Source organism: Drosophila serrata, unplaced genomic scaffold (assembly GCF_035046125.1).
Source record: "Drosophila serrata isolate PLE 108 unplaced genomic scaffold, ASM3504612v1 contig_276, whole genome shotgun sequence".
Classification (NCBI taxonomy): Eukaryota; Metazoa; Arthropoda; class Insecta; order Diptera; family Drosophilidae; genus Drosophila; species Drosophila serrata.
The window spans coordinates 4448880-4461457 of NW_028257174.1; the positions used below are offsets into that span (position 1 = coordinate 4448880).

At 36.8% G+C, this 12578-nt stretch overlaps 1 protein-coding gene across 19 annotated transcripts in view; it reads right to left on the reverse strand.

The window, feature by feature from the left end:
• mamo (maternal gene required for meiosis) overlaps positions 1-12578 on the reverse strand; it is a 198240-nt gene that overhangs the window by 61519 nt on the left and 124143 nt on the right. For all 19 annotated transcript variants that reach the window (XM_086835647.1, XM_086835651.1, XM_086835644.1 and 16 more), the window contains one exon: positions 3627-3787. In XM_086835647.1, coding sequence (XP_086691773.1) covers positions 3627-3767 — 141 coding nt within the window. In that variant the 5' untranslated portion in view covers positions 3768-3787. The remainder of the gene's footprint in view (positions 1-3626; positions 3788-12578) is intronic.

The following is a 12578-nucleotide window of genomic DNA, read 5'->3' on the forward strand; positions in this document are numbered from 1 at the left end:
AATTTTTTGTTCGTCCTTTCGAGTCCTTGTTTCGGAGGAACGCTTTTCAAGGCGCCGGACGATACGTTTTGGCATTCTGAATGCTGAAGGATGTGGCGAAATCTAGTGATGTTTTTACAAAAAAATAGGTACAACTATCGTTGCGAATAATAATAATAATTCGATAAATATAAATATAAACGATAAGTAAAGTTTGGGATTACATTACATTGATATTGAAATTATTATTATTAAACATTATAGACTTTAATTTGAATTAAATATCATAAATTTAAAAGCTGAATCCTTGAATAAATTACTATAAATTATGAATAATTTGGAAAAAATACTTAAGTTATCGATATAAATCTGACATTATTAAACCTCCTTAACTTATGTATTGAAACATCATTTTAATCTTTGGCTAAATTATAACAAGTTACTAATAATCAATTTTATACCCTTAAGTTATCGATATAATATCCAATATCTACTAAATTATCGGACTACCTTTATTAATATATCGATATTTACTGCCATCGCTGAGGCTCTTTGTCTCTCCTTTCTCCTTTCCTTCGATATATCGAGTATATGCAAGAGTAATTGGCAGTTCGACTCCATTGAGTTTTAAAACTCTAGAGTTTGAGGTCTGGGGGCCTTCCATTATTGCTCCTGGCACTCAACGCATCCTTTCGGATCCTTGGATCCTTGCTTGAGTTCCCCTTCACCCTGTAAACGTTGACATTTCTATGTGCATTTGCTAATTAGTTTGCCCAGGCATCAGGACATGTGTCCTGTCTCTACTCTTTCGAAGCTCTCAACTTGAAATAAAAATTCATTTTTGTTCATTTTTTGCAAGGCATTTTTTCCTATGCCTTGTTATAGTTTTTCTTTTTTGGAATCTGTCTAAAAAGGAAATGAACTCATCAGTTTGTTTGTTTGTTTGTTTGCCTTTCTTCATTCTTGTGCCCATCCATGGCTAATGAAGTTGATTTGCCAGTAAACACAGGACGATGTCGAAAGGATCTAATGAAAATGAACATTGAACTGGAAATGAGTTAATCGAAGTGGGTTTTATCCCCTTTTTTTGGCATTGCAAAAAACTCATTAAGATGCTTAACAAATAGAAAACAATCTCTTAGTTAAGCTTACAAAATAACTATTTACTGAATAATTCAACTGATTGGATGTTCTTTTTCTAAATAATTTCTAAATTAACCATTATTACATAAAGTGTCAATTAGTATTTTGTTGAGATATAATTTTCCCTTTGGCATTTTCCAGTTTCCTTTTACGGCACTCCTTTTTTTGGTTTAATTTTCATGTCCATTCTCATTTTCATTCTGATCATCGCTTCATCTCATCTCCCCCCTTCTCCTTTCGGCTAATGAAAATGTTTTCCCCGAGTGTCTGAGATGCACATTTATAATTGAACAATTTACCAGTTTTCCACAGCTACAAAAATAACTTTATCAGGCAGGTCTAGTTTTGTGGCAGCAACATTGGCATCGGGCAACACTAAGCAACTGCAGCAGCAAACAGTTAACGCAGTTAAATATTTTCCGCTTAATTTAACAGGAATTTCAATTGACAGACGTGAGCATGGCGTTGTGGCTTTGGTTTTACTTGTTGTTGTAGTTGTTGTTGTTGTTATTATTGTTGTTATTGTTGTTGTTGCTGTTGCTGCCGCCTGGGCAACGCATGATTTATGCACTCACACTTGTCGAGTCGAGGAAGAGATAGTTGCTGTCAATTTTCATTTGGGAATGTGCATATATCAAAGGGGAGTGGGCAAAAATATATCGAATTTTGTAGATATATCGGAAATAATATAATTATGAAGATGTTGAATTTGGGATTGATTATGAAAACAATATAATATTTTAATTAATTAGTACAATTAAGTACTCAGGAAAATTAACGAAAATATTTGGGGGTTTATCAGTGATTTATTATAGATCAGATGAGGAAATTTTGCTTTTTTAAAGAAAAAACTTTTTTATTACCAACAAAAAAGTATCGAAAATATCGACAGTCCATATTATACTATCGATAAATAATTAATACCTCAACATAATTAATAATCACCATTTTTTTCCCAAGTTTCACTTCAAAGAGAAAACTCCCCACACAACCCTTTTTAATAAACTGTGATATCGATATCGATATCTGTGCCATCTCTAAGATGCCGTCAATATCCATTAGATGCTGACCTTGTCAACATGTTGCCAAGCAAATGCAATGTTCGTTGCAGCAGCAGCAGCAGCAACATGCGCTGGCGTCGCTGCTGTGGCTCGTTTAGAGTGTTGTTGCCGCGTTAAGTTGACAATTTACTGACAAATGTGTAAATTGCATTTGATCTTGTTGCCGTTGTTGCAGCAGCCGCAGCAGCAACAACAGTCGACGCAGTAGCCACTGCGTTAATTTATGCGCCTGGCATTTCAAGGCAAAAGGCGGGCAACAATAACCGAGGGGGTAGGAGGAGGAGCAGGGGGCTGCGGTTCGACCTTGATCACTTCAGCTTCCGCATTTTACAGTTACGTTCTCGATTCGTTCTAAGCAACAGCAGCGACTGTCAAGTGGCTTTTGTTTACGTTTTAAATTTTGTTAAACGAAAGTCGAACAGTCAACCTAGGCTAAGTTAGTTAGTTAGGCTAACCTAGTTTAAGTTAGTTATTCTTTAGCTTAAGATAATATTCTATAACTTAAGACACAGTATATTAAATTATAGGTCTAAAGGTAACCTTTAGATATTTAATTTATTGATATTTTTATATGACAATTTTTGGGACAAAATTAAAGTTTAAAAAATTCATAATTAATCCAAAAATTCAGTAATTTTGATTCGGAATGTAGTCCCATGTTAGTTTTCAGTAGGTTAAAAAATCTGCATACTCAATTAAAAATTAAAAACAAATAATTTTTTTTCCATTTTTTTGACATTTTTATAGATAAAACCCTTTAAAGAAATTTGAAAAAATTTTGAAAATTAATTTTTCTGCTGGAGTTGCTTAAATCGATTCGGCTCTTGATGCTGATCAAGAATATATATGATTTATGGGGTCGGAAATTACTCCTTTATAACTTTTCAAGCTTCTGACTAAATTATAATATCATTTTTAGAGCCCATATTTATATATATTTTTATATAACATTTTTGATAAGACATAAAATTTAACAATCGCATAACTAAGCCAAAAATGCATTAATTTTAATTTGGACAGCTGCCCTATTTTAGTTTTGAACAGGTTAAAAAATTTGCATACTCAATTTAAAATTTTAAAAGTTTTCATTTTTTTTCAATTTTTTTTTTTTGACAATCTTTAAGATATAAGCCTTAAAAAAATGGAAAAAAATTGGAAAGTTTATTTTTCCGTCGAAAATGCCTAGATCGATTTGGCTGTTGATGCTGATCAAGAATATATATGAAATATAGGGTCGGAAATGATTCCTTCACCCTGCAAGAGCAGAAAACTCTAGAAAAACTATCACATCTCCTGCCAGAGATCTACAAAACTTGAAACCAAGCTTTCAAAAACGTTTACATATTATATTATATGTTATATTATATTTTATATATTTAAAGCAGTTTCTTCTGCTTAAAAGTACATGAAGTGTAGAAAATACAGATTGTATTTGGGACTCACCTTATGGGCTTTGATGGATGTGCCCTCTGAACAAACTAATGTGACGTCCACCAGGCTCCCGTCTTGTAGTAATTGACTAAACACCCCTAACAGGTTGGATTGGTAATTGTTCCACCTCAAGCAGTAGTGCTCACTGCCCATGTCGGTGACAGCTTACGCTGCTGCAAAGTACAGAGAATATATAGAAAAAATACTATATAATATAGATAAATATATATAAAAGAATATAAGGTATAAGTATAGCTATATTTGTATGCAATATTATTAGTTAATTGTTGAATCATTTCTTAATTTCAGTTAATTGAAATTGCGTAATCAATCGTGCCTATGCCTAGGTGTATCTCTCATTTAAGTCTGTATCTTTGTATCTCTCATGTAAGGCTGTATCTTTGTATCTCTAAGTAACATTGCAGCGGTATCTTTAGATGCAATTAATGCCACATACAAAATGCCAAAGCATATTGCAAAATCTTGCCCAGAGTTCACAAATGTCACTGCCATGCAGCAAAATAAAAAATATCTATAAACAAATATACAAATATTCAGGGGGTTTATCAAGGGGGAGGTGAGGTGAGGCTATTGGGGGCGTGACTAGGCGTGTCACAGCATTATTTCCATACCAAAAAAAAAGAGAAACAACAACCCTGACTTGGCAGTATTTCTTGGCTTATTTTTATAGCAAATATTTACCCACAAAATCAAAATAAATATAAAAATTTAACTTAAAATTCACAATATAAACCGAAAAAAAACATTCTAATTTATGCACAAAAAGCTCCTTAGAATTAAGAAAATAATACTCATTTTTTTCCCCCAACAATCTCTGCAACTTTACACACTTCCATCGGCCAATTAACTTGAGCCTCGATTTTTAATTGTCTTTCTCGCCATCGAGGCATTCATTTTGATGGTAAAATAATTAATAGAACCTCTGGCAATCAACGTAACGATCTGCAGGTTCTCAAATTAGGTAAACCTTGGTTATAGGAGAAATGTGCAAACGATGCCAAACAACCGATCTCAACTTTAATGCAACAAACACACATCCGGCCCCCTTGTTTTGATGGCCAACTGTCGTTCCTTCTTGGCTTTCAAGTAGAAAATATAGCAGGGAAAAATAAGGTGAAAAAAAAAGAAGGAAAACCAAAACAAGACAAGACAAATAAAAAGCCGTACCGAAATAATAACGAAGCAATAAACTCTGAATTTATTTCAACAAATAAAACTTTGATTTATTGCAGTACGCACCGGGCACACAGCATGCAACGGTTTTGGGTGCCAAAAGCAGCAAAAGCAGCAAAAGGTGCACCTCCCCCCTTCCTGGGGATCCCCCCCTTGAAGCGATTTCCCAGCTCGATAACGATATTATAGAGGAGTTTCGAATCTGAACCTGAATCTGAGTATCGGAGAGTATCTGAATCTGAGGCCATTGCGATCGTAAAGCGTAAATTACGCATGCATTTTGTTACTACTACTGATTCCCCGCTATCTCTCTCTCTTTCCTTGATTTTCCTGCGGAAAATTCGTGCAAAGTTTGAGGGGAAAGCGGGAGAGGGTTATACACACTGCACCTAAAGGAAAAGGTGTGTACTAATAAATATATTCTATATAGAGATAGATCTATTAGTACATATTATTATATATATTTATTTATTTAATCTATATATATTAGTTTATTATTTAATTTAAATTATATAAGTGTTGAACAAATCAGGTTCATATTTGACTTGATAGGAAAAGTTAAATTATGATTGTTTTTGGAAGGGAAAATATTGTTCTTAAGGAAAATTAAATACGAGATACAGTTCCTAATAAGATTATATATAGAAATTAGTTTTGCTAATTAAACTTATAAACAAAATATAGTTCTTAAAGAAAATTAACTAAAAAATATTGTCCACTTTTAAATCTTTAACTAATGTACCTCTTTTAAATCTTTTAATTATGAAACTCTTTGTAAAATATTTAAGTTCCAATACTTATTCATAATGAAAAGCTTCATTATTATTATAATTCATGTCCTACATATTTTTAAATAGACAAACTTCACTATTTATTATATTATATTATTTAAAAAATACATACTTTAAGCCTTTAAATACATACTTTTAACTTATAATTGTATTTTTGTTCATATATTTAAAATAGCCTCATAGTTTTGTTAACTTTAATAAATTTAAAATACATCTTTAAGCTGATAATAATAATATTTTTGCTTCATTTAAAATACAAAACATATTGCAAATAAATGTCTTCATTTAATATATATAATATATATTTAAAATAAATTGGTTCCAGTTTACCATATTTTTTGGCTTCATTTAGTATATTTGAAATATTTAAAATCCTTTTTTAAGTCTTATAATATTAATTTAATATTTTTTCTATATATATTTTTCTCGTAACCTTTTCCCCGAGTCTTGCCAAAGAGCTTCCCATTCAGTTAAAGATCGCTGGCAAAAAGAAAAAGCCAAAATGTTGGCCTGGAAATTATGGCCCAAGTGGCGGGCAACACGCAATGGCTAAAGGTCGCAGCAATAGCAGCAGCAGCAGCAACAGCAGCAACAGCAGCAGCAGCAGCAGCAGCAGCAACAACGGCGACACAACAGCAACTTCTGGACGGTCTTCTTGTATTTATTTTCTTTATTTTTCCATTTGCATGCAACGGCAGGTCGACACTTAATTAAGAGAAGTTGCCAGTGGCCATGTTGCTGCTGTGCAGAGATGTTGCTGCTGCAGTTGCTGTTGCTGCTGCTGCTGCTGTTGCTGCTGTTGCTGCCCACGCATGATTTTTGAATTAGCGCTGTGTGTAGTAACAACAACTAATATAATTGACAGTTGTTGCTGCCGCTGCTGCTGCTGTTGCTGACTTGCCTACGTGTTCTGTTGCAGACGTCAATGACTGCCTGCGATGCATGCTAAGTAGCAAAAATATAAGCAAAAAAAAAAAATACATAAAAAAAATGCAAAACAAAACTAAAAAACCCAAAGAAAAAAACTATAAAAAAAGGAGAGAAAAAAACACCAACAGCTAGAGAAAGCCGCTAAAAAAATTTGCTAAAGAATGGGTAAAAAAATCGGCTGTGTTGCATGCAATTTGGGTCTGTTAATTGTTGTTGCTGCTGCGATTTATGCCGTTTGCATGCTAATTATGTGGCCAAGGGGGGCAGGGACAGAGAGAGAGAGAGAGAGAAAGAGAGAGGGGGGAAGGCAGCCTGGGGGGGTGGCCAAAAGAGGGAAACCCAAGAAGGAGAGGCAATTACTGACAACTAAATCAGTCAAATGATGAGCAGCTGCTGCTGCTACCTATAGAGTTCTTGGCCAAGTTAATGAGCAGCGTAAGACAGGCAGCCGCAGAAAGCGGAGCCAGCCGGCGATCTCCCACCGTGCACAGTGGTCAAGATGCAAGCCCATTCTCACATTTGTGTGTGTGTTTTGGTTTCTTTTTTTTTGGGCCTTTTGTGGGCTTCTTTTTAATTAAAGACCCCCGCTGCCGGTGAAGGTACACCTGAACTCAGTCAGCATATGTGGCAGATGCACTGGGCTTTAAAGGGGAAAAATTTGGCTTTAATTAAGTTATAACATTTTTATTTAAAAAAAAATAAATTAATTATCATTTATTACCCTTTGGTTTCGGGATTCATAAAACCTTTTCTGAAGTAAATACGCCGAAGGAGAAGATTTTTAACAAGGAAAAGGTTACACCGACATATAAAATCTTAAAAAATAATATCGATAAGAGATTTACTTCGATAATAAATCGATTATTATTAAATGTAAACATTTTCTACTGATAGCTTAAACAGGAAAAGGATATAGTAACAAAAACATATACATAAATCTTCAGAAAACCTTTAGATATAATATAGAAAGGATCCATACTCCAAAAATAAATGTATAAAAATTAAATATAACATGTTTCTCAAGTTATTTAAGCAGGGGAAAAAGCTGACATATAATTACATAGAAATCTTTAGGAAATTCTTTCAAAAGTATATAGATAAGTGCTGGATTTCAATAATACATCTGTAAACATTTAATATAGAATTTTTCTATTGATATTTTTAGGTTCAGTATTCGTTTAATTTGATATTTGTTTTGATTTTGTGATTAGTCGGCTAATAAATATTATATATTTTGACTTCTTTAACTTATATTTTTCTTTAAATGCACTGCAACTGCAACTGCAACTTCTGCTGCTGCTGCACTCACTAGATGTTGCTGCTGCTGCAGCCGCCGTTGGCCTAAAACTCATTAATATTGAAATTTGTTCGTGTGCATGAGTTATTAGCAATTTTCTAATTAAGGCTCCCTGACGAGCCGCCAACGATTCTTGGGCCCCGCACCATCCTCATGCTTGGCCGCTCACCTGAGGCAGGCGCCTGAGTTTTCCCCTTCCCTCGGAAACCCCCTCTCAAACCTCCTTCCCAACCCCTTCTTCGGGAACCATGTCACACCCACAAGAAGGCGGCCAACCGGCCGTTTTGCCTTTCATGTCTTGCCTTCAAGTCTTTTCATGAACGCTTTTCCTACTGGATATAAATATATAGAAAATTTGCATTTGATTTATTTATTTATAAACTTAATTACCGCGAGGTTTTAGAAGTGGGCGTGGCCCTATATAGAGTGTGAGCAGTTATCCAATGAGGAAGGCGGTATAACCAACGATTTACCAAGATTAACAGTACAAGATTATATTAGCCAGAGAAAAGTAGCAATTAGTACTTGATTTGAGGCTATAAGTTATTTAATTATATATATAATTATAGTTTTCCATGAAATTTTCTATAATTTACTACTAATTTCTTGATAATTTTCTTGAATTTCCTTCTAGCTTCTTGAATACATTTCCTAGTCTTTTGCATAGCCCAGTTTTTTCTTTTAGATGGCAATCAAAGTCAAAGTCAAAGCCTGGTCACTGGTCACAAGATCAGACAATGATCAATGATGATCTCTCTCCAACTCCAAGCAATTCCGAAAGAGATTCAAGTGATCCTACGGATCCGTCCAGGAAGCCCACGCACACGCCACTGCCCACAAATGGTTTGCAAGTTGCAAGTTGCTCGTTGCACGTTGCACGTTGCAAGTTGCTGCTGTTACCGTTGTGACTGTGGCATCCTTGGACTGTGTTGTATATATTCTCTACCAGTTCTGTTCCTTTTCTTTTTTTTTTTTGTGGTTCAGGCCAACACACACACACACTTGACTGATGAAGCCAGAGTAGAGCAGTGCCTCCTCTTCCGATCTCCAGGCCTGGGCCACTTGTTTTCCAGGGGTGTCGCTGTCCAAGGTGAGAGGGGGGAGGGGGGGGAGGCTTCAGGTAAGAGGGGGGGCGGTGAGGCAACTGCGTGTGAGTACGCCTACGTGCGATGGCGGCACATTTTAAATCAAAAAGAAGGGCGCACGATGCAGTTCAGTTGAGTTGCAGTTGAGTTTCAGTTATGCCGCGCCTCGTTTTTTCTCTCTGTCTCTCTTTCTCTCTCTCTATCTCACTCTACTCGATTATTAATTGCGATAGGAGCGGGATGGTGCCAAAGGGAGGGGGCAGGGGGATAGAGCGGGGGAGGTAGGCATTCACCAGACACACAGAGAGAAAAAATATAGTACTATTTTTGTGTTAGAGAAAATATTATCATAAAGATTAATTTGAAGAAGCAGAAAATGTAAGTTAATCTCGGATTTCAATTGATTCAAATTCTTTAAAATTTTAAAATTACTTTTAAGTTTAGTTATTTTAGTTATTTTAAATATATAATATTTTGGTTAAATTAAGAATTTAAAAGATATTTTAAGGTATTTATTTTGGTTATTTTTACATTTATATTGCTAACTTTTACTTTAAAGGCGTTGTTTGAAGCAAGAAATTGATAATTTTCTAAAATAAATCAAATAGTTTTACTTTATTTTTGATAATTCTGTTATTATTTTCATGTACTATATTTTTCTCTCAGTGCTTTGGTGTTTGAGCTGCAAAACAGTTGCAATTTTGCTGTTGTTTCGCGTTGTTTGAACATTGCCGACACCGTTTGCGATTATCATAATGCTGCCTGCGCAGCTCATGTTGCTATGGCTGCTGCATTGCTGCTGCTGTGTTGCTGCTGCTGCTGCTGCATTGCTGCTGCATTGCTGCTGCTGCTACTGCAGCCGTTGTCGATGTGAATGATGATTATTTTGATAAGTTGCGCAACATGTTGCCTTGGTTTCCTTTCGATGATGGCTTCGGCATCTCCCCAATGGCATCTTAATTGTTCCCACTGCCCGAGATCTAAGTCTAGAGCGAGCAACATTGTTGCCGAGGTGTTGCCAGCACAAATTGCCAGTTGTCACTGTGCGGAAGTTGGCAACATTCGCGGGGCAACGACTATGATTATGGAATGCTTTTTATTGATTTATTAATCGTTGTCTGTGTGTTGGGTTGGCTTGGTTGGTGAAAGGATTTCGCTCTGGGCTTTATCTCATAAATTTCCAAAGCGTTTAAAGCGGATCTCCAGCGCTCTTTCTCTCTCTCTATACATATATATTTTAAGTAAAGTTATATCCCCTGTTTTTCCCCAGTTTTCTTAGAGTTTTCCTGCAGTTTTTCCCCTAGTTTATCTCTAGTTTATTTTCCTAAGTTATTTTTTTTTATTTCCAGCTTCCTGCCAATGGCTTTCTATTGTTGCCTTGGCAAGTTCAAAGTGGCAAACACTTTTGGCCAGCTGTTTTTTCTTGGCTTTGCCACTTTAAATGCTGACCCACGCCCACACCCATACACCCACACCCACTTACACACACACACCCACCTGGGACAGCCAGAAGAAAAAAGGGATTGCTGCCTCCAAGTTGCGTAAAAAAAATAGCAAAGAAATAAATAAACAGCCAGAGAAATCTACGAAAATTATTAAACAAAAAAGAATAATGCAGAGCAAGAAACCCCTAAAATTGGGATATTTTAAAAGATGTATAAACTATAATTGATTCCTATTAAAGCCAGAATATTTCCCAGGCTTAAAAAGGCCACAAATATTGGCCATATTAATGTGTGTAAATATTTTGGTCTTGGCCAAAATATTGCGTGCTGTCTTCAGATCCGCATTAGCATAATTTTCGCGTTAGTTTTCGGGCAGTGTGATCGCAGATAGCTTTGTGTTGCTGCTGCTGCTGTTGCTGCTGCAGTTGCTGCCACCTACAATATGTATGGCTTAGGTGTCGCCTTTGTGGCACGAACATGACTTTTGGCGGCGCATGCGTGTTGCCTGGCAGTTTGTTGCCAGTTGCCGCTGTTGTTGCGCTGATTTACTGGCCAGTTGCTGCTGTTTTGCTGCATGGACCAAAAGCTAAAGATAAGCGACGACAAACAATACAGTTGCTGCCGCACAATTTGCAGTTATTTGCAGCAGCAGCAGCAGCAGCAGCAAGAGTCGCAGCAACAAGTGCCGGTTCTGTGACATATTGCTGCCAGGCTCAGGTCAGCGGCAATTGAAAGGCAATTAAATTAGATGCCCAGACACAAAACGAGATCAGCCGCCGAAGTCAGAGTTGAGACAACGGGCAGCCTTGGAACAACGACGATTGCTGCAGCAACTGTTGCTGCTGTTGCTGCTGTGGCTGCTGCTGCTGTCGTTACTTTGGCCACAAAATTTATATTATTAGCCAATTGTTGTTGCGGTGCGGGCCAGTGATGAAACGGTTTACGAGTTAGGGATGCATATCGGAGAGAAATATCGATGGAAATTATCGGTTTTCATGAATATTATTATGGATCTTTATATAAAAAAGTATTAAATAAAGCTTCTTGATTTACATAATTGAAAATAAGCTTGTTAAAGCTATAGAAAATGTTTTAAGCCTATGATTCACACTGCTTATCAATTACAAATTATGAAACTATAATTTTATCAACTTATTATCGATAAATTTATACCAATAGAGATTGCTTTTGATCTTATTTGCCATCTCTATTTGAGGTTTCTGGCATCGCTGTGTGTTGTCTTGCGTTGCCGCTTTTTGCGTGTCGAATGCAAAGCATCGAAAACTTTGACTATTTGTCGGGTTCTGTTGTGTTGTGTTTTCTCGTCTTGTGTTGCTGTGTGTTGCCTGCCGTTGCGCAATAATCATTTTCAATTTTCATATAAACATTTTGTTACTTTTTTGCGGCTGTTGCTATTATTGCTGCTGCTGTTGCTGTTGCTGGTGCTGCCTTCACCTCGTTGCCGCAAATCGTTGCACGTTGCCATTGCAATTATTTGCCATTGCATTGCGACAGCAGCAGCAGCAGCAGCAGCAACAGCAACGGCAACAGCAACAAGACCACCCCAATAGTCATTAAAGTTTAATAAGCTAGGGCTGCAGCTGTTCGGCATTGGAATGCTGCTGCTGTCACTGCGAGGAGGTCACCTTGCCACTGTCTAACCTACCTGTGGCATTGCAGGCGGAAATGTTCTCAATTTCTCCATCTAAAACTAATCAACTTTCGTCAAAAGTTGACGGCAGCAGCAACACCTGACCAGGAAGTTGCAAATGCGACTCAGAATGTGCGTAGAATGTGGCAGTAACATGAGTAGTAGTAGCAGCAGGAGCAGCAGCAGCAACATCAGCAGCAGCAACATCAGCATCAGCTCGTGGCATAAACAATTTCCGGGGGGGTTTTTTAGCTCGAGTGAGTGACTAGCATTTAATCAAGAGCAATCAGCAGCAGGAGCAGCAGCAACAGCAGCAGCAACAGCAACGCCAAAACCATCTGCAACACCAACATCACCAACAACTTCAACAACAACAACAACGGCTACACCAACAGCAACATAATTGCTGACCACGTGCTCCATTTCCCTGCTGCAACAACAACAACAACTAACATCGAGTTATCAACATTTTCAGCAACGATGACAACAGCAACTTGCAACCAGCAACCTGCAGCAACATTTTGATATGGCACACGCAATGCTCATTTGTCCGGCATCTGCCACACACACT